The 22,677-nt window shown below is 44.7% G+C and overlaps 1 protein-coding gene across 11 annotated transcripts in view; it reads right to left on the bottom strand.

The window, feature by feature from the left end:
- LOC122812836 (protein 4.1-like) overlaps positions 1–22,677 on the bottom strand; it is a gene marked incomplete at its 3' end in the record, with an annotated part of 3,376,257 nt that overhangs the window by 2,886,667 nt on the left and 466,913 nt on the right. For all 11 annotated transcript variants that reach the window (XM_044084885.1, XM_044084929.1, XM_044084895.1 and 8 more), the window contains 1 exon segment: positions 17,943–18,462. In XM_044084885.1, coding sequence (XP_043940820.1) covers positions 17,943–18,455 — 513 coding nt within the window. In that variant the 5' untranslated portion in view covers positions 18,456–18,462.

Below are 22,677 nucleotides of genomic sequence, written 5' to 3'. Positions count from 1 at the left end.
ATTTGTGGCCTCTCTGCTCTGGCTTTTAATAGAACTTTGGTCAGTAGAGGAAGAGGCGGGAAGGCATAAACTGTCAATGTTGTCCAATTGAAAGAGAGTGCATCCACTTTCCAGGCCTGTGGATGATAGGTCCTTGAACAAAATTCTTTCAACTGTAATTTCTGTGGGTAGCAAATAGATCTATGTCTGGCTGTCCCCATGCCTGAGTTATCTTTGTGAAAACTTGAGGATGCAACTTCCATTCGTGTGGATCTGTCATATTTCTGCTTAGGTTGTCTGCCAGTGTGTTTTCCTTCCCTGGCAGGAATTGTGCCTGTAGTTGAATTTGCAATTCCAATGCTGTGTTCCATAGGGTCATGGCTTGCCTGCACAGGGGGTATGAATGAGTTCCCCCCTGTTTGTTTATGTACCACATCACTGTGGTGTTGTCTGTCCTTATCAATAACTGGCCTGGATGCAGTAGGTCTTTGAAGGTCATAAGAACATTTTGCACGGCTAGCATCTCCTTTTGGTTGATGTGTAGGTGCTTTTCTTTTTGGGACCATTTTCCCTGAATGCACTGATCTGCCATGTGTGCTCCCCCAGGCATAGTCTGAGGTGTCTGTTGTGCTGATTTGAGTTGCTTGAGGTACACAGAAAGGGAGACCTGTGTTTCTTTGGCATGCTTGAGCCCACCACAAAAATTCCTTTTGAAGGCATGGAATGAGTGGTATAATTGTTTCCAAGCTGTGGCTGTGTTGAGACCATAAGATATTTAGGTACCATTGAAGTTTTCTCATATGCAGCTTTGAACACGGGATTAGTAGGATGCAAGATGCCATGAATCCTAGAGCCTGCAGGACTTTCCTTGCAGTTAGCCTGGTGAAAGTTGCCATTTTGCTGAAGTATTGAGACAGTTGCCCTTGTTTGTCTGGCGTGAGGTAGGCCATCTGGGTGGTTGTATTCAAGGTGGCACCCAGGAAAATTATCTGTTGAGAAGGTATTAGTTTTGATTTCTTTTTGTTGACTGTGTATCCCAGGAAGTTTAACAGTTTTATTACAAACGCCAGATGCTGCAATAGTATGTCCTTGCTGTCCGCTTGGATCAGGCAGTCGTCCAGATATGGGTAGATTTGTATTCCTTGTAGTCTGCAGAAGGTGATTACTGATGCCAGGCATTTCGTAAACACTCTGGGCGCAGTAGATAAGCCAAAGGGCAATGCAGAGAATTGGTAATGGGTTGAACCTGCAAGAAATCTGAGGTATCTTCTGCAATCTTGTCTGATAGGGACATGCAGGTATGCCTCCTTGAGGTCCAATGTTACCAGCCAAGACTCCTTGCCCAGCATGGGAAGAAGCTGCTGTAATGTGAGCATCTTGAATTTTGGCACCTGTAGATATGTGTTTAGGATGGATAGGTCTAAGATAGGTCTCCAATCTTTGTCTTTCCTTGGTACCAGGAATAGTCTGGAATAAAAACCTTGACCTTGTTCTTTTGCAGGTACCTCTTGAATCGCTTTCATGTCCATGAGAGCGGAAATTTGTCTTTGTGCCTCTGCCCTTTGATTTTGTGGCAGGTTTGGCATGCCTCTCATTTTTGGAAGGGTGTGAAAGTGGAACCTGTAGCCTCTGTCTATAATGTCCAGAATCCATTTGTCTTTTGTAACAATATGCCAATTTTTTGAGAATAATGCTAGTTTTCCGCCCAAAGGTGTTGCCATTAAAGCTTTGCTTGGTGGGTATAGGGGGAAGTCATTGTGTCTGTTTTCTAAATGACTGTGATCTATCTTCTCCACCTCTTCGGATTGGTGCTTGTCACTGTCTTGCTCTGTAAGATCCTTGAGGTTGTCCTCTACCCCTTGGGCGTCTGTATCTGCCCCCTTGGAGGCCTGTCCGTGGCTGGAAAGGACCAATTTTGTGAAGGCCAGTTTCTGCTGAAACATGGAGGTTGTACCTGCAGGAAATCTTTCACTGTTTGCATTGATTTCGCTTTTTCCTCCATTTTCTTTAGTACCTCCTCAGCTTTAACACCAAACAATACATCTTTTTGAAGTGGCGCATCTAATAATTTTGCTTTGACATGATCTGGTAAGGTTTGCTCTTTGAGCCAAGCAGGTCTACGTATAACAGACCCCGTAACAGCAGCTCTGCATGAGGCCTCTAAAGCATCAAAACCACACTTCAAGGTATGTTTACCCACTTGCTCTGCACCATGCAACAAATCCTGCAACTCTTTCAAATCTGGTTGTTCTGGTTGTGTCATTTTGCTTTTCAACTGAGATAACAAAAACTGTTGGTACTTTAACATATGGAATTGACAGTTTAATGCCCTCATGGTTAAAGTGGCCGAGGTATACACCTTTTTCCCCCACCTTTCTAATGCTCTGGAATCTCTCTCTGAAAGTAATGGGTTTTTAGCAGTAGAGGCCTTAATTCCCTTGGGACCCTGTGAAATAGTTTCTGGGTCAGCAGTATGGCTTTTATATAGGAACTGGTGAGAATCAGGAACCCGGTAATACCTGTCTGGTTTAACAGGAGCTGGAGGTAAAGAATCTGGATTTAGGCTGGCTTCTGTGTACACATCATCCAAAATATCTAAAACAGGAGGGATAGCCAGGGGCCTATGCTGGGGGAGCAGTAGAAATTCCCTGAGCCTTTTCTTGGAATCCGAGTAATCTTGGCCTTCCCAGTGAAAGTGTTCCCTCAATGTACGCAGGGTTTCCCCAAAAGAGTAGTCCTCAGGGGGGGAGACCGAGGGAATAGACTCCTCAGCATCAGAGTCTTCGAAAGGGGAATAGGCGTAATCCTGGTCCTCAGTGTTCTGAGGTAATAGAAGCCTGATCTGAGGAAGGGTAGTCTTCCTCTAATCTGGGTCTTTTGTCAGAGGGGGGTTGAGAACCCCTAATAAGAGTAATCAAATCCTCAGCCATTTTAAGCATCTGTTTTTTAGGCATGGGGCCTTGAGAGGAGGTCTGAGGACCCTGTTTTTTGGTTTTCATGGCTGCTTTAGATTTAGTGAAAGATTTAATAGAGACGGTGGAAGGCCTGAAGACGCCTTCAGAAATGGCAGGCCTGTCTAAATTCTGAGTTGCCCCGCCAAGAGTGGCGTCGGTATCTGCAGTAGGAATGGGGACTGAGGAGCCTCCGACCTCTGGTACTGAAGTCACCGGTAATGTAGTTTCATCGGTACTCAGGGGCTGCGTAGGCACCTCGCTGAGAACCGGAGAACCAGTAGTCGGCCTAAGCGTGGTCTCAGTAGTCGGTGCAGACCTCAGATATCGGTCCTTATCTTTGCGTCTTTTGCTCAAAACTGGAGTCGGAGTATCCGACGACATGATAATTAAATTTTTTGCCAAAGTAATGAAGGGCGAACTCCGCCCGGTGCTTAATAGTGTGCTTGTTGAATCTAGCACAAAAACGGCAGGCCGAGACGTCGTGGTCTGGGCCTAAGCAAGGTATACAGAAAGAGTGGAAATCCTTATGCGGTATTTGCTTCCCACATGAAATGCAATTATTAACTTTGTCTGACATCGGTCTGAGGCAAGAAAAGTTTCCCCAACGGGGTACTTAGCTTTAAAGAAGACTTTGGCTGAAATACTTTCGTAAATCTCAGGAGCTGGCCAACCGGCACTTGCGAACTGCTTCTGCTTCAGGCACCGCGCGGCAAGAAAGACTGAAGAAAATGGCATCGGCTGCCTCTTTTATACCCCTGCCGCACTGACGTCAGGGAAGAAGCGACGACAACCGACGCCAGACCTAGACTTTGGAATTCGGCCGACCAAGGACCCGCCTGATGGCAGGATAACCCATCTGTAATGACTGCAGCTGTATGCACGATGAACATCTGTGTGCCTGAGATACTTCATATAACCTGTCAGACTCTTGGGGTGGCAGGGGGTTGTCAAGCTGGTCATTAAGAAAACATTCTCAAAGGCAAACAACACAAAGGAACAGTGCAGGTTGAGAAAACCCCCTTTGTAACAAAATTATAATATTTCTGCTTTGTGAAAGAGACATGCAATTTACCTGGATTCCTAAACAGCTACACCACAGAGATCAGAAGCTGAAGATGGATGGTCAGAGGAACCAGTTTTTGCCACAGCAGAGTCACCCATCAGCAGCTGAGGTAGTGGTGCGGGCAGCTAGACACTGAAAGACTCCCTAACAACTTTGTTCTTCTTACAAACGTGGGGAGAAACAGCAGAGACAGTCAATTGCTCCATGCTCAAGCTGGGAAGGAAAAGTACAGTTTTGTACCTACCATAAATGTAGATGTCCGAACTGGATAGCATCTGCAGTCATAACAACTGGGTTGTCCTGTCGTCAGGCAGCCCTTCGGTCGTCCGGATTCCAAAGTCCGGGTCCGGCTTCGGCTGATGTCGCACTTCACCCGACGTCATCTCTGCTGGTCTTCGGGTATAAAGGCATCAGCCGACGCCATTTTCTTCAGTGTTTCTTGCCCCAGATGCCAGTTGCCCTCTTGGAAGGCTAAATTTTGGGTAAAAATGCCAATGTTTCCCAAAGGATAGAAGGCAAACACAAAAAATAAGCATGTATGTACATATATACAAACAAATACACCATAAGAGACTCCCCCCATCAGCTAGCTATTAGGAGGGTAAATACCCTAGGAGTACCACAGAGGGGAAGGAGGGAGGGTAATCCTGACTGCAGATGCTATCCAGTTCGGACATCTACATTTATGGTAGGTACAAAACTGTACTATGTCCTTCATGGATGCATCTGCAGTCATAACAACTGGGTAGAATACCATAGCCAACTAGGTGAGGAGGAAGAATAGATTATGGTGTGGTTAGGATCCCTTGCAGTACAGCAGTGGCAAACCCTGCTCGGGATCTGGAATACAGAGGTAAATTATAATGCTTGGCAAATGTATGCACGGAGGTCCAAGTAGCCGCCTCAATAATGTCCTTGGTTGCCACTCCTCGTAAGAAGGCTGTGGTAGTGGCTGTTGCTCTTGTAGAATGAGGTCGTATGTTCTGTGGAATTGGTTTTCCATGGAAGGAGCAACAGAATCATATGCAATTTCCTATCCATTTGGAGATTGTCTGTTTGGAAATTGCTTTTCCTTCCCTTCCTGTTGCATAGGCTACAAAAAGCTGGTCAGTTTTTCTGTTACTTTTTGTTCTGTCCAGGTAGTAGCGTAGCTCTCTGTGTACATCCAAGGTATGCAGCATTCTTTCCCCTCTGTTTTGTGGGTTGGGGAAGAAGGTAGGTAGGTGGATTGCCTGGTTTAAGGACACTCTGGATACCACCTTAGGCATAAATGTAGGATTAGTCCTCATGGACACTCTGTCTTGGTGGAAGATTAGGAAGGGTTGTACTGCCATTAGGGCCTGAAGTTCAGAAACCCTCCTTGCTGAGGTTATTGCCAGTAGGAAAGCAGTTTTCCATGAAAGATGCTGTAGGTCTGCTGTTGCTGCTGGTTCAAAAGGTGCAGTGTCAACTTTTCTAGCACAAAGTTCAAATCCCAAGCTGGCAGTGGTGGTTTCCTAGGAGGTTTTACATTCTTGATCCCTCTGAGGAACTGCCTGAGTAGAGGATGTGAGAAGACAGGTGGATCAAAGCTGTATTCTGCTGAAATAGCTGATGCATGTATCTTGATGGAGGAATAGGACAGGCCTGTATGTAGAAGCTCTGCCAAGTACTCCAGAATGTTAGCCATATCTATATTCGACACATCCTTCCCTCTTTCAGCACTCCAAATGACAAACCTTTTCCATTTCCCTGCATAGTTCCTTCTTGTTGAAGGTCTGCGGGCTTCAAGGATAATGTCTTTAACCCTTTGGGAGAGATCTGGAATAGTTGCTGCTATGTGATGTGCCATGCAGTCAGCTGCAACGTTTTTAGGTTTGGATGCATGATGCTGTAGTTGTTCTGAGTTAACATCAAAGGCATCAGGGCTATTGACCACATTTTGTCCCGAGACATGCTCCTCAGCAATGGGTACCAGTGTTGTCTTGGCCAGTTTGGAGCTATCAGGATTATCCTTGGACGTTCCTCCTTGATTTTTAGTAATACCTTGTGTATCAAGGGAAGAGGTGGGAATGCATATGCTGTCAGGCCTTTCCAACTGAAGGAGAGCGAATCCACTTTCGATGCTAGTGGATGGAATGTCCTTGTGCAGAATTTTTTGAGCTGGTGGTTGAGAGGGGAAGCGAATAGATCTATCTGTGGCATTCCCCATTTCTTTGCGATGGTCTTGAAGATGTCCGGTGTAGCATCCATTCGTGAGCATCCGAGGTGGTTCTGCTTAACATGTCTGCTAGAGTGTTCTCCTTTCCCGGTACAAACATTGCCTGTAACTGGATGTTGTAGCTGAGTGCCAGGTTCCAAAGGTCCAAAGTCATTCTGCATAGGGGGTATGAATGAGTGCCTCCCTGTTTGTTGATGTACCACATGACTGTGGTGTTGTCTGTCCTTATCATCAAATGGCCTTCTTTGAGAAATGGTCTGAATTTTTGGATTGCCAGTTTTACTGCCAGCATTTCTTTTAGGTTGATGTGCAGGTGAAGCTGGTCCTGGCCCACAATCCTTGCACGCATTTGTCCAGCATGTGAGTCCCCCATCCTAGGTCTGAGGCGCCTGTTGTGATGGTTTGGCTTGCTTGATATTTGTGAAAGGGTAAGCCTGGGTTTGACTGGCATGCTTGAGCCCACCATAGGAACTCCTGTTTTAGGCATGGAATTAGTGGAATTTCTGCTTCTAGGCTGTGCCTGTGTTGGGACCATAAATTCTTTAGGTACCACTGTAGTTTTCTCATATGCAGTCTGGCATGTGGAACCAAGATTATGCATGATGCCATGAAGCCCAAGGCCTGCAGAACTTTTCTTGCTGTTAGCTTGCTGTGGTTTGTTAGTGCCAAGAAATAAAGAGGGAGATCTTTTTGTTTTTCTGCAGTTAGGAATGCCATTTGTTTTACTGTGTCCAATTCAGCCCAAGAATGTCCTTGTTTGGGATGGAATCAGCCTTGATTTTTGCAAATTGACTGTGTATCCCAGTGCTTGAAGCAAGTAAATGACCCTTTGTAAATCTGTTGTCAGCTTGCTTTTGTTGTCCCCTTGTAGCAGGCAGTCGTCCAGGTATGGATAAATTTGGATTCCCTGTAGTCTGCAGTGGGCGATTACTGATGCCAGGCATTTTGTGAATACTCTGGGCGAAGTAGATAAGCCAAAGGGCAATGCTGAGAATTGATAGTGCTCTGATCCTGCAAGAAATCTGAGGTATCTTCTGCAATTTGGTCGAATGGGGACGTGCAGGTATGCCTCCTTGAGATCTAGAGTTACCAGCCAACACTCCTTGCCCAGCATGGGAAGAAGTTGCTGTAGGGTCAGCATCTTGAATTTTGGGACAATGATGTATGTGTTTAAGGTGGACAGATCGAGAATAGGTCTCCAACTTTTTCCTTTCTTGGAACTAGGAATAGTCTGGAGTAGAATCCTTTGCCTTGTTCTGTTATTGGTACTCTTTCCACAGCTCTCATCTTTGTTAATTGTATTATCTGCTGTAGAGCTTCTGTTTTTTGATTTGGAGGTAGGTTTGGCATTCCTCTTTTGACTGGTATAGTGTGGAAGTGGAACCGTAACCTTGGTCTATGGTTTGCAAAATCCACTTGTCTTTTGTGATATAGTGCCAGTTCTTTGAAAATAAGGTTAATTTTCCGCCTAAGGGTGCTGCTATTTGTTCCCTGGTAGGCGGAGTTAGAATCAAGTCACTGTGATTGCCCTGTTGTAGTGGTAGTGGCTGTGCCTGTGGCTCTGTTATTACCTTGCCACTGTCGTCCTCTGTAGGCACCCTCTGGATTGATTTCTGCCTCTGGAACGTCTATTCCTGCCCCTTTGGGATCTTGTGGAGTCAGGAAAGGACCAATTTTGGCAGGCCAGTTCCTGCTAAACCTTGGGGCTGAACCTGCAAGAAATCTTTAACCGTTTGTACAGATTTTGCCTTTTCTTCCATTTTCTTTATTACCTGCTGGGCAGGTGTACCAAACAAACTGGTCTTATCCATAGGAGCATCTAATAACTTAGCTTTAACATGATCCGGTAAAACTTGTTCCTTCAGCCATGCATGTCTTCTTATCACTGTGCCAGTCATGGCTGATCTAAATGAAGCCTCCAGTGCATCATAGCCACATTTTAAGGAATGGTTACTAACCTGTTGTATGTTATTTACCATTTCTAATAGATTTTTCTTATCTATAGAGTCATCAGAGGATAGCTTTTTAGTTAACTGATCAAGCATAAACTCTTGGTATTGTATCATGTGAAACTGACAGTTTAAAGCTCTAGCTGAGAGAGTAGCAGAGGTGTAAACCTTTTGCCCCATCTGTCTAAAGACCTGGCTTCCCTTTCAGAAGGAATAGGGTTTTTGCTGTGGTTGAGGCTACTGCCTTAGGGCCCTGGGATATAGTTTCGGGGTCTGCAAGTGGGGCCTTGTATAGGTGATGATGAGTGTCTGGCATCCTGTAAAATCTATCTGGTTTGGCAGGTGCTGGAGGTAAAGAATCTGGTGCAGTGCAAACATCATTAAATGCATCGTCCACAACAGAGAGGACAGGAGGTATTGCTAAGGGCCTGTGTTGTGGTAGGTGCAGAAAAGTCCTAAGTCTTTTTCTGGAGTCTGAAAAATCCTGTTCCTGCCATTGGAAATGTTCTCTCATGGCATGTAAGGTTTCCCCAAAGGAGAATTCTTCTGGTGGGGAAGCAGCTGGAATGGATTCTTCAGCATCTGAGTCCTCAAAATTGGAGAAAGGAGCCTCTGGCTGGTCTGTAATATCTGAGTCTTCCGCAGAATCATCAGAGGACACAGGCTCGAGGGGCTCTGCTCTAGGTCTCTTTTCTGGGGGCTGAGAGGCCCTGTCTGGGTGAGATTGAGATCCCCTAATTAAGGATATTAAATCTTCTGCCAGAGTAAGCATTTGTGAACTAGAAGTGGGCCTGGTTGAGGGGTTTAACAGGCACTGACTTAGTAGATTTGGCTGCTTTAGCCCTGGCGAAGGCCTTAATAGACATGGCTGCAGGAGGCCTAGCAGCACCACGTGCTGGGGTAGAGACATCCAAACGGATGGTGTCTGATAAGTCACTAGTAACCACTGTAGTAGGTAAAATTTCTGAGGCCGATTCAAGTAAGGTAACCGGAACCTCAGTAGTAGTCATTGATTCGCTGTACTCTGATCAGTTTTCGGTTTCGCCGAAACCGAGACACTCGCGGTTTGCTTAACCATGGTTTCGGCCGAAACCGCGGACCGCGAGTGTCGGTCTTTTTCTTTGCGTTTTTTAACAATTTGGGTAGTCGGAGGATCCGACGGCATAATGTACGCAAATTCAGAGCCGAAAAACTGTTCCGCAAACTCCGACCGACGTCTAAGCGTTCGTCGGTTGAAAGAAGCACAGGCCGAACAGGCTGCTACGTCGTGGTCTGGGCCTAAACAAGGCAAACAGTAAGAGTGGAAATCTTTATGAGGTATTTGTTTCCCACAAGTTAAACAGTTATTGACTTTTTCTGACATCGGCTGAGGCAAGAAAGAGTCCCCAACGGGGTACTTAGCTTTTAGAAGTCTTCGAAGGAGTATTCGGTAGTAGTAATCCCTGGATCTGACCGACCGGCACTTGTGAACAGCTTCTGCTTCGGGCGCCACTCGGCAAGAAAGACTGAAGAAACTGGCGTCGGCTGATGCCTTTATACCCGAAGACCAGCAGAGATGACGTCGGGTGAAGTGCGACATCAGCCGAAGCCGGACCCGGACTTTGGAATCCGGCCGACCGAAGGGCTGCCTGACGACAGGACAACCCAGTTGTTATGACTGCAGATGCATCCATGAAGGACATCCTCACAAGCAGGTAGCGAAGCCCGAGTGAATTGGTAATCCTTCCAATAGGAAACTGTTATGAAGTAAAACTTAAGAGCTCATAAGCACATTATCTTGCCCCACAGCTCTATATTAAAATGTAGAAATTCTGAATAAAAATAAGAAGTTATGTACCTACCATAACGTTCCATGTTAGTTGTCTTCTCTCACCTTCTTTCTTGCTTGATGGGTTCGGAGCCGATCCCTCGGCTCCGACTCGGCACTTGCTAAGCTCGAGAGTCACTTTTACCAGCTCGAGGCAGCCCCATATCCCATGATGCAAGGCGGTAAGTACCCAGATCTCGTTTGATGACAAAGGGCAATAGCACCAAGCATAAAACACTTCCAAAAGGAAGAAAGAAAACTTACAGGATGGAAGAAGGACCAGGTCTGAATGGTCTTCAGCATAATAATTTCTTATAACAAGGTCTGTCCAGGCCTGGGGGAAGGAGGGGGGGGTCGCAAGAAAGAAGGCGAGAGAAGACAACTAACATGGAACGTTATGGTAGGTACATAACTTCTTAATGTTAAGTTGTCAATCTCGCCTTCATTCTTGCTTGATGGGACCGCGTCCCTAGCACCTCTATCCTGGGTGGCTCAATGGAACAGACTCTTGAGGACTGTAGAGCCAAAACTGGCTCTGTCCCTGGAGGCCAAGTCCAATTTGTAGTGGGAAACAAAAGTATGAGGAGTGGACCAAGTGGCCGCTGCACAAATAGTGTCTAGAGGAAGTCTAGCTTGAAAGGCTGTAGAAGTAGCTAAGCTCCTAGTTGAATGTGCTTTAGGTTTTGAGCACAGCTGTTTTCCCCTGAGCAGATAAATTTCAGAGATGACCGAAGAAAGCCATCTAGACAAGGTCACTTTAGAAACAGGAAGGCCTTTCTTATTATCCGCATAGGAAACAAAATATTGATCAGATTTCCTAAATTTTTTTGTTCTGTCCAAATAATATCTGAGTTGACGGTGGACATCAAGATAATGTAATTTTTGTTCGGCTCTGTCTGAATAGTTTGGGAAAAATACAGGGAGATCAATGGATTGATTCAAATTGGTCTTTGAAGCGACCTTAGGCAAAAAGGTCGGATTAGTTCTCAAAGATACTCTGTCTTTGTGAAAAACCAAATAGGGGGGTCGAACCGATAGAGCATGAAGTTCAGACACCCTCCTGGCCGATGTAATAGCTACTAGGAATAAAGTTTTCCAAGAAAGAAATTTCAGGGAACAAGAAACAGCTGGCTCAAGGGGAAGAATCAAGGACGTCAGCACTAAATTTAGATCCCACTGAGGAGGAGGATTCCTGATTGGAGGCTTTAGTAGGAAAATTCCTTTCAAGAAGGCCCTGCAGAGCCTATGGGACATAATATTATGATCTGCACCCGACATGAAAGTTGGAGATAGCAGCCAATTGAACTCTGACTGTGGAAGAAGAGGAGCCTGCATGAAAAATCTCTGCTAAGAAGTCCAGGACTACCTGAACAGGGGCAGTGAAAGGATCAATATTCTTGGCCTTAGCCCAATAAGAGAAACGTTTCCATTTGCTTGTATAAATCCTCCTGGTAGAGGATTTTAACGAAGCTACTATGATGTCTCTAACTGGGTTAGAGATCAAAGGAAGCCTGGCTAAGGACGGAAGTGGAGCAACCATGCTGTGAGGTTGAGAGAAGGGATAGACCGGTGCAGCTGACCGGATTGGTGAATCAGAAGATCTGGCACTGGGTCCAGATGCCACGGCTGCACCAAAAGGTGATGATGGAGGAACGGGAACCAAACTTGTCGAGTTGAGTAAGGGCCAATGAGAATCAATTTGGCTCTCGAAACGGTAGCTTTCTGGATAACTTGAGGGATCAGAGGAAATGGAGGGAAGGCATAAAGAAGTCCCTGGGGCCAATCCTGGGTCAGAGCGTCTCTGGGGGGATGGCCTGATAGAGGGAAGAGACAGAAGAAGTCTGGGCATTTGCTGTTTTGTGGAGTAGCAAAAAGATCACAACATGGACGACCCCATTCCAGAAATATCTCTTCCGCTATAGATTGCTTGAGAGACCACTCATGAGGCATGAGAATAGCTCTGCTCAATCTGTCCGCTACAATGTTGGTTTTCCCAGGGATATGCGTTGCTACCAGAAACCGATGAGAGGAGATCGCCCATTGCCATAGTCTGAGCGCTTCTCGACACAAGGGGTAGGACTTGGTTCCGCCCTGTTTGTTGATATACCAAACTACAGACATGTTGTCTGTGTGGACTGCAATTGTCCCTACGGGAAGAAAGTCGTTGAGGGCTTGCAACGTTAAAAGCACTGCTTTCATCTCCAGGACATTTATGTGCAGATGGTACTCGAACGGCTGCCACGTCCCATGAACCATCCTGCCCTGATAATGACCCCCCCCACCCGATCAGGGAGGCATCCGTGGTGACAGTGGCTATCGGGGATGGGGGTACAAAGTACCTGCCTTGGTGAACCTGAGGAGATGTGATCCACCAAGCAAGATGATCTTTGCAAGTCTGTGTCACCAGTATCTGGTGACGCATTGGAAGTTGTTGGTACGACCACTGTGTGAACAGCATCCACTGAAGAAGGCGCATGTAGAATCGAGCCAGGGGAAGAGTAATGGCCGCAGCCATGAGGCCTAATACCTTTAGAACCATTCTGGCCTGTACTTTCTTGTTGGCCAGAATGATCCTGACATGACTTTGAATGTCTGAAACTCTTTGATCTGTAAGGGTAGCTGACATCCGAACAGTGTTTAAGTTTGCGCCTATGAAAGTAATAGACTGGCAGGGCGATAAGGATGATTTTTCGAAGTTTATCGAGATGCCTAAAAGAGTACAAAGCTTTATTGTGTAATCCCTGGCTTGAATAAGCTGATGCCTGGTGGTGGCTGAAAGGAGCCAGTCGTCGAGATACGGAAACACCTGGAATCCCTGACGCCTCAGGTGAGCCGTGACCACTGCCATGCATTTGGTGAACACTCTGGGGGCTGTAGTGAGACCAAAGGGCAGGGCTCTGAACTGGAAATGACCGACCCCAGCCGAAGCGGAGAAATCTCCTGGAGCGTCTGTGAATTTTGATGTGATAGTACACATCCTGAAGATCTATTGAGCACATCCAGTTGTCCTTCTGTAAGAAGGGCAGAATTGACTGAAGAGTGACCATTCGGAATCTTGTCTTCCTCACAGACTTGTTGAGTCTGCTGAGATCCAATATTGGTCTCCAGTCTCCCGTCTTTTTGGGGACCAAAAGAACCTTGAGTAGATTCCGGCTCTGAATGGTCTTTTGTAACTGGCTGAATGGCTCTTTTGCAGTAGTTTTGAGACTTCTAACTCTGCAATTTCCCTTAGACCGGGTGGTACATCTGGAAGGGAATTTGAGGGGAAAGGACTTTCCTTGAAAGGAATTATGTAACCCTTGGATATGATCGACTGTACCCATCTGTCTTGAGTGAGGGAATGCCAGGCTTCTGGGTATAGTGATAATCTTCCCCGACTGCCTCCAAGGAGGGACAGCCGGGCAACATCTCAGGGATGCTGAAAGGGCTTGTCAGAGAGAGGCTCTCTGTTTCCCTGGTTTTTTTGGACCCCCTCTGCCTCTAGAGCGCGCCTGTTGTTGTTACCTCCTCTGCCTCTAGGGGTAAACTGACCACGTGAATCCGGCGTGACTCCTTGGGATTTGCGGAACCACATTTTGCCACCTTTCTGTCCTTTGGGGTAAGGTCTAGAAGGGGTGGAAAACGGACTCCTACAGCAGAAAGAGTCTTGCCGTCCTGCTCGCACCTGGTCAAAGTTTCCTTCACCTGAGGGCCAAACAAAGCTGACCCATCAAAGGGAGAATTTGTGAAGGACGCCTTAAAGGGATCTGCAAAGTCACATAGCCGCATCCAGGCTTGGCGTCTAAGAGCCACACCTGTACCTGCGGCCCTACTCGCTCCATCAGCAGCATAAGATATTAGCCGCATGGAGGAGTTTGCAATGGAATTAAGGGTTCCTAGCTGCGAAGCAATTTTTTCTTGAGCCCCTGCAGCTGTAGGATCATGTACCACTTCACCCAGCTCCTTAAGGATATCCCTCTGGAGTCTGGTGAAGTGACATAGGTAATTCAGCGAACGCATAGCAAAGGTCACTGAGGAAAACATCCGCCACCGCACCTATCCATGGTCCTAGAGTCCTTATTAGGAGGATGGACGGCACGGAAGGATCTGCAAGTTCCTTCTTGGTGGCCGCAGCCACCACCATGGCATCAGCGGGACACCCTTAGTGAGGAATTGCTTGTCACACGGGCAGTGATAAATTTTGAAGGCCTCCTAGGGACTGGCTCTACAGAGTCAGGAGCTGCCCATGCCTTCGGGCAATAACCTGCATAAGGGGTCGAAGGCGGAGACACCCAGGAGGTGGAGGGCCGAGATCCAAACGCCTCTAGGTATACTGACTCATCCTCAGAGGGATTGTTGGTGGGCCAGTTTCCCATCTGTTTAAGGAGTTCTAGGATGTCTGAGAAGGAGACATCCTCAGAGGGGATCTAGGGATCCCTCTGACTCATCAAAGTCAGTATCTGAAGTGATAGACTCGTGGGAGTCTACATGTTTCCTCTTACAAGTCCTCTTCCTAGGAGGGTCTCCCGAAACATCAGGAGAATCCTCGGAAGAGGGGAAATTCCCAATGGGGAAACCTGAGGCGGAGGATCTCTGGGTCCTGTAGCAAGAGAAGTGGCAGAGATGTCAACAGGCACTATAGAGGGAGGAGCTAAGGGAACAGACTGCTGACTGATACCAGTGGCCAGCACACTCTTCATCACCTCGAATGCTCCCTCCCAGGGAGGTCCGAGAGAACCCGTTCAAGAACTAGGAACTCCAGGGACCACCGAAGGGAAGTCTCCGAGGCAGATGTCGGAGCCGAGCTCACCAAGGCCGAGGCTCCAAGGGGAAGAGCGGGTTCGGACAAGGGTCCGATGCCACTCACCCCCTCGGAGGAGACCATGGAAGCCCGCCACCGAATCCCTCTAAGGAAGGTCTCGAAGAGGAGATAAGAGTAGAGGCTGAAGGAACAGAAGGGGGTATCTGTCCTCCAGCCGTAGCAGTAACCATTCCCGAAGACTCCAGCTCCAAGCTCTGGGGTAGAGTTGAAGGAGGAACTGTAACGGGGTGTGGACCAATAGTCGTCTGTTGAGACGGACTATGTAACATTTGGGCCAGTGCCTGTGACTTAAGTAATCTACTGACCACTCTAAGTCATGGTCAGAAAGCCTGGATGACTCTGAAGATCGGCTCCGATGGCTCCGTTCCGAAAGGAGAGGTGAAGCCGGAGCCGAAAGTATCGGCTCCAAGGAAGGAGACCTCGACCTCTTCCTGGAAGGAGCCATCGGAACCGACGAAACTATAGAACCTGTCGGAGCCGACAACTTATCGGAGCCGACAGGTAGCCTCGATGCATCGGCTCCAGCCGGAGCCGATACAGCCACAAAAGTAACGGTGTCGGAGCCGATCGGAGCCGACACCGATGCCTGTGCCACATGGTGGTCGGAACCGATCGGAGCCGACACTGAAGTGGTCGATGCAGAATCGGCACCGATAGCCATCGGTGCCGAAGGCTTGGTTAAGCCAGAATCGGCTCCAGCCGGAGCCGATCTCGACTCAGAACGAGTCGGAGCCGAGGCCGCAGGCTTTGACACAGAAGCCTGGGCCTTGGAAGATTTGGCAGTCTTGGATGGAGCCGACTTAGCCGGAGAGCCCTCCGGCTTAAGAAGGCCCCTAAGTATTAATTTGTTTCTTCTTTCCTGCAGGAATCTCTGGCTGAAGGAATGACAGATAGCACAGGAGTCCTGCAGGTGAAGAGGCCCCAGGCAATACAGGCAGGAAGTGTGACCGTCTGTCAGAGACATCTTCTGACAGCACGAGTCACACTTCTTAAAGCCTGAGACCCTCTCTTTTGACATGGTGTAACACAACACACACACACACCAGTCAAAGAATTAAATTAAATTAAATATACCAAAAAGGTATAACTAGAAAAACACACACACACACCCTAACAGGGGGGGGATGGGATGGGTAAAGTTTGACTAAAAAAAAGAAGAGACAGGGAATTTTCTGTCAGAAAATCTTTAAAATTAACTTAAAACTAAAATTTAAAGGGTTTTTAGTAAAAAGGGGCTAAAATATCAAAGTAGTAAATCACTTACCAGGAGCTGGTAAAAGGAGGACCTCATAAGCGAAGCGGCAAACGAGATCTGGGTACTTACCGCCTTGCATCATGGGATATGGGGCTGCCTCGAGCTGGTAAAAGTGACTCTCGAGCTTAGCAAGTGCCGAGTCGGAGCCGAGGGATCGGCTCTGAACCCATCAAGCAAGAATGAAGGCGAGATTGACAACTTAACATCAGATCTTTACACATTTCTCAAAAACCTTAAACAAGTAAAAAGCAGATTTTGCAACATGACAGTCCAATAAAAACAAAAGTTTCCTAGCACAAAAATAAAATGTTCACAGGAAAAAAAAAATTCCTTCAGAAAATTAATGGAGTGGAAGATTTTCCCTAGAAGGGTACTTAACTTGCTAGTCTTGAAAGGATTGCTAACTGCTCTTCAGCTCCAGTCTGCACAGGCAAAACCCTTGCGCAGCAAGGAATGTTTAAAGCTTTTAGCATCCAAACTGCTTCTTCTGTGACTCTTTCTAGCCAATGGCAGTCTGGGCACATGAAAGGTGACCTACAGCTTTGAAAGCTGCTGGTGGTTAAATCCTAGGCAAGGATACAACTCATACAGTTTAGGCTACTACTACAGTGATTTAAATGTTGAACGTAACAGGACTACAAGAAAGCTCAAGTTAGAGGGTGAGGGAAGCAAAGGCCTAAGGGGCCCGTGCCTTATACCTTCAAAGAATGTAAATCCAGCAGCATGCTCATCCACCTGTGTTCAATCAGCGTTCATTAATTACTTAAGTTATCAAAGTTCATGAAGGCAGACGGCAAAAGAATAGAATGGAAAGGACTGTGGGGCAGAACTAATCTTCAATGACCAACAGCTAACCAGAAGACAAAGGAAGTTTATCTCCTAGGTATCAGTTAGAGTCAGAATCACCTTTACAGCCCACTAGGAACAGAGGGAAAAAGGGCTGCTAAACCCGAAGTCTCATTAAGAAGATCTAGTATTAAAGGGTGGCATACTTCTCTTCAGTAAACCTTGTGACTATCTGCAGAAGAGGAATGGATGAGATCATCTAACCACAGTACTAGAGAATAAAACTATGAATAAAAACTTAGACACTAAAAATGCAGTAGACTATAAAATATAACCAGGTCCATAATAAGATATAGGCTCTGGGTCCCCTGCATTTTACACTCCTATGGATACCAAGACAAAACTTCCTGTTGGTCCCTTCGCTGGGCTCTCTTCATTGCTATTAAGTGACAGACATTAACAAAGGCTTCAAGCTTCTCTCTTAAATGCTGGTGAATCATGGGACTGAAGCACTGACACATGCAACACTGGGTTCAAGCCCCATACAGAAAGGAAACTCATGTGATTGCCCTAAGGAATTGACAGCTGCAGGAGTAGTTAGGGGCAGAAAGTATGTACTTACAGCTCATATACAGTGCACTAAATCCAGGAAATAGAGTAGAAAACTAGGTATAAAATATCAGTGTTAGCAACTCCCAGTAGCTGTACACTTGCTACACAAGTTACAAAGTGCACCCATTCACTTAAGGGTCATGCACAAATCTAAGAAGAAGCCAAAGTTTCCTAAATACTGCCACAGGAAAAAAGTGGAATGAAGGCAGTGTTAGAACAGCACAAAACAAAAAAGCTAAATAATGTGCTCATTTGCAGAACGCAGACATTTAACGCAAAAGGTATCACTCTGACAGTATTCTCAGCTTAATTCACAAAATGTTTTTGTGATAAAAAGACAACTGACTGCTCTATTTACATGTACCTTATTTACATGTACCTTAGCCATAAGGAAATGCCAAGACCTACACCTTTGTTCCTGCAGAACACTCTACATAGTGGCTTAAAGTAGCTGTCCCCTTGTAAAAAATTATAGAACGAAGAGGTAAAAATTAAAATGAACAAACACCTAAGCTTCAGAATCTCAAAATTGTTACCTGTGTCTCTGCACTACTTAGGGAATGGAGATCCAAAGCAGGATCTGCCTCCGTTCGCAGTTCTGGCTCAGGATCTGCTATTGGAGCTTTCAGTTCAATCTCCTCTTCCACGTTAACTTCCCCTTCCAGCACCTCTTGCACTGTTCCTTTATGATCTTCTTCCTTTTTCTCCTTTACCTCCCCTGTGTCCTTGCCCTCTTCAGATATCTGGGATTTAGGTTTTTTGAGAAAGGAGGACAGAAGGCGTGATAACCCCTTGCCTCCAGAGGCACGTTCTTTGCCCTTGGTTTGATCCACATGGGTTGGTGTCTCACCGTTGGCAGGAGTGCCAGAGGCAGTTTTCTGTTCTTGGTCCTGTTGCGCTTCTACCTCAGCTACTTGTTTGGGATCCTCCTCGGACTTTCCTTTCTTTGTCTCTGAGCTTACTACTGTGTCTGTCTCAACCTCGTCTTGCTGCTGCTGCTGCTGAGAAGGGTTCTTAGTCTCTTCCACTAGATTCACTTCTGTAGTCATAATGAATCTGAAACAAAAAAGAAAAAAAAAGAAAAACATTAGTAAGGTCCATGCTTGAACCAGGAAAGTGAAAGTCAATAGGAAAAAAGGGTTTTGAGATTCTGATCACTAATACCATCTGGACTACAAAAGACTGGATTTCTAATATGAATTTTTAAAAGCAGAGCATTTAACTCTTAACATGCATGAGTGAATGTGTAGGTAAGTACATAATATTTACATACACCATCTTTTTGGCGTCATCAGATTATCAGTGCATTTTAAATATTTGCTACTATTAACACTAAAATCAATCATGCACAGCTACTACTAGTTAATTTTACCTTTCTCACTATTATTTCTGTTATACATTATATCACAAAGCAGATACATTAGGAGGATGATGACTCCTTTGTTACAATAAACGAAGAACAAGCACCGCAATATGGCAAGATGTATAGTGTGGTCTTCCTGATACAACTCCAAGGGCTGCTGACACACATGTACTGCAGCAACAGTCATTTAGTGTGTTACTATGCAATCAAAAAATAAAAAATGTAACATTTCTGCATTCTAATAAATCACCACAAATATTTCTTTAATATTACAGTTTCAGTATTATACTTATGACCTGAGCTGGCCATTAGCAGGATTTATTAGCGCTCAACAAAATCATCCCAATCTGTCAAAGATCCGATGGCATGGGTTATTCAAAATTTGATTTTGAAATGTAGTTGCTCTGTCTCGTTCGGTATGACCATCAATTATGCCTTGTGTGGAGTAACCAAAGAAAAAAAATGCATGTTCAACAGGAAATGAGACAAGGTACAAGAGTACCAAGGAAGAATCACCAATGTGCAGAACACTCCTCTTACTTTCCTGTTAAATTTCATCTACATCTGTCACAGACTTCTAAGTAACAATTAAGTGTCAAGTGATTCCCTTGAGTATGTAAGCCAAGTAAAGTTGATGTTTTACTGTAAATTTTAACAGCTCATACGCCAGTGACAACATAATACTTAAACAAGTGAGGGTGTACTTTAGAGTGGGGCTGGAGCTTGTGTAGAGAGAATTTTTTGTGAACCTTTGACATCATGGAGGTGTTCATTTACAGTGCTGACAATGTATCTGAAGATGATGCCAAGCTTTATACGTGTGTGGAGGTGGGCACTTGCTTCATAAGTACAGTAAGGTTTCAGAATGGTATGGATACATCAGTTAAATGAGTTACAACAAAGCAGATCCAGTTCATTAATTTCCACAGTTAGGAACCTGGACACCAGAATCTCCATCAGAAGGGCTGACCTTAAGGACACAGGAGTAATAACCATACCAATTAGCAAAATAAAACAGGCCAGTCTGGCAGGTTGCAGACCGATCTCAGTAGGACTTTTGACAGCTGACACAGGCAGATACCCTATAGCCCCTGCTGCAGTTCAGAGGCATACCGCTCAACTATTCAATATTTTGAAGAATGTCCAGCTCATGACTCATACTATTGGTCTGGTACCTCAGAAATTTGCATTCTGGCAAATCATTGATGACTGAAGTTTGTAAATGTCAGACAAATGAGCTTCAGACTTCATTACCTTCAGAAAATGCATGTTGATGCAAATCCTGTTATTCTAACAACTTTCTAGGTTTAAAAGAATATTTAAAATTTGTCCCCGCATTACTTTGGCTTTGCCCAGAATTCTTGTATTAAAAGGTTGAGAGGAACTAGAAAATACTGGTGAGGTTGCATATGCAGTACTGTGGACAGTCATGATGGCTACAGCTCATGGACACACACAGTTACTGCAATGGTTGAAAGGAGAAAGAACAAAACCATGAAGGATATGGATATACAAACCCAAATCTGTATGGTGTGAAGCACGAGGGCATCATTTTAACTTGCAAATATATTGACAGCATGCTTGATGGCTCAAACGTAATGGCAATAATGGAGAACAACTAGACATTCAGTAACAGTGGGTAAATAATACCAGGTGATATCACTACATGAGCTCTAGTATTCTTCATAATTTCTGGTTCTTGCACTGCATTTGGAGCTACACTCTTGGGGTCTCCATGGTAAAAGATGTATGTACAGAACATTAAAGCCATGAACATGCCACAAATCACATTTTTGCTCAAACCAAAACTAAAATACTTCAAAAAGCCCAGCCCAGTGAAGGATATTGGTATGTATTTTGCATAACGTATTTGTATAATGCAGATGATTCGACTATCAAATTCTCCAATAACTTCTCTAACCTTCAAAAAATCACCCAAGATGCCTTCTCCTCTAGAGAGACTTGGCTGAATGACTCTCAACTAATGCTTAACCCAAAAAAAACAGGCTGTTATTATTCTCATCAAAGCCTCCAACTACAGAATTCAAAATGTTCTCACATAAAACTGAAATAGAACAGACACAATCCCCAAAACGTCTAGGAATTACTATCAACAACAAACTCTCTTTTGAGCAACACATTCTCAACACAGTAAAGAAAACCCACTTCAAACTTGGCAAATTATACTGACACAAACTTTACCTTGACAAACAAACTAGGATCAAATTAGCTAACACCCTGCTTATTCCATCCCTTACATACAGAAGCCCCATTTTCACCAACCTCCATACATCACTCGGTAATAAGCTACAACAATGCTACTACAAGATAGCAAAATTTGCCTCTAACTTGTCTAACCACTGACACCACTGCAGCGCTCTCTCAAACCTATCCTGGCTAGAATTTCACCACTACCTCCAGTTTACTCATCTAACTACTGCCCATAACTTACTTTTACAACCCTATAAATGCCCAGCTCTCCAATCCGTCTTGCATACATACACTCCCACTCGATCCCTCCGTTCTTCACAGAAAACCTTTCTAAGTGTAGCTAAACCCAACAAGAAGCAGGACAATACCTGTATTCGTACAGTATAGCCAAACATTGGAATGCCATCCCCTCCTCCATTACTCAACTAGACTCCCTGAAGTCCTTTAAAGCTGCACTAAAAACCTACTTTTTACATAAGCCTAGCTGTACATGTGAAATATAATGCAAGCCCCTTAATCCCATAATTTAACTACAATCCCGCCTTTCTAACACCTCTGATTTTCAATCAACTCAACTGAATTAAAATACTCTATTTGTTCACTATTTGCTTTTCTCTGTGATATAGTCTACCTATGATATGGTGTTTATATAGTAATTTGTAAATCACATGTTTTGCAATTATGTTGGTCTGTAATATTAATCTGTCTTAACTGTGGAGCCTTCCCTCCAGATATGTACTTTATACTGTACAATATTTGTTTTGATGTTTGCATAAATGTGGAGCTTTTCTCCCCGGGCCTCAGTTTCTTTTTGCCCAGTGGACTTTCCCGGTCAACAAATGCCAATAAGCAAATAAATATTTTATGTACTAACAAGAACTTGGCTGACTTTTTGCAAAGTTGTTGTATACTCTCCTATCATAGGCTGACATTTTGCGAAGTTGTATATTCTCTTATCATAGGGACAAAACAGTAAGGCAGTTTTTCGGTAGTAAGAGTCGAGCCAGCCCCCAGGGTTATTTCCACTCAGATCACTTTATTGGCAAACACTGTAGGTTGTTTCCCATGTGGGTACTGTAGGTTTCATCTTCAAGATACTTTGTACAAAGCATTCTAACACTGCAAATTCCAGAAAAGAATACCATTTAAAACATTTGAACACTTGCAGTACTTAAAGTAATATTTAGCTGTTTTATTTGAGCAATGCCCTTTATGTAGGCAAAACATCAAGACCTTTTTAAAAATGTATTGATGAACAGTTAAGTACATAAATATGTAAATATAAATATATGTCTAATGCTTTATATGAGCATATTTTAAAGTATCATATTGCCATGTTTACTTTTATAAGTATTGACACAGTTGGAACTCAGACTGACAGAATTTCATCAAAAAAAAATATTATATGAAAGAGAACATGTGGGATTGTGCAACTGGGTGCTCTTTTTTTTTACCCAGGATTAATGAATATTTGAACTAATGTGGATTATGTACCTTTTGATACCTGGTTCTTTAATGTCTCATTTTACCTAGCACCTTTAAAATAAAAAGGTGTTACTCTTGTTTCACTAGTTTATATATACAGGCCTCCAAGTGCTGGAATAACTGATGAAGGTGGGGTTACCTGCTGAAACTGGTCTTTTTGCCTGTGGTTGGCCTTTTCATGCTTTTTTTTCATCCTCATCTTTGTTTTTGTA

This window comes from Protopterus annectens, chromosome 1.part1, assembly GCF_019279795.1.
Source record: "Protopterus annectens isolate FY-2018-M chromosome 1.part1, PAN1.0, whole genome shotgun sequence".
Lineage (NCBI taxonomy): Eukaryota > Metazoa > Chordata > Ceratodontiformes > Protopteridae > Protopterus > Protopterus annectens.
Note: the sequence above shows the minus strand (reverse complement) of the source record. Positions and strands in the feature narration are given on the sequence as shown.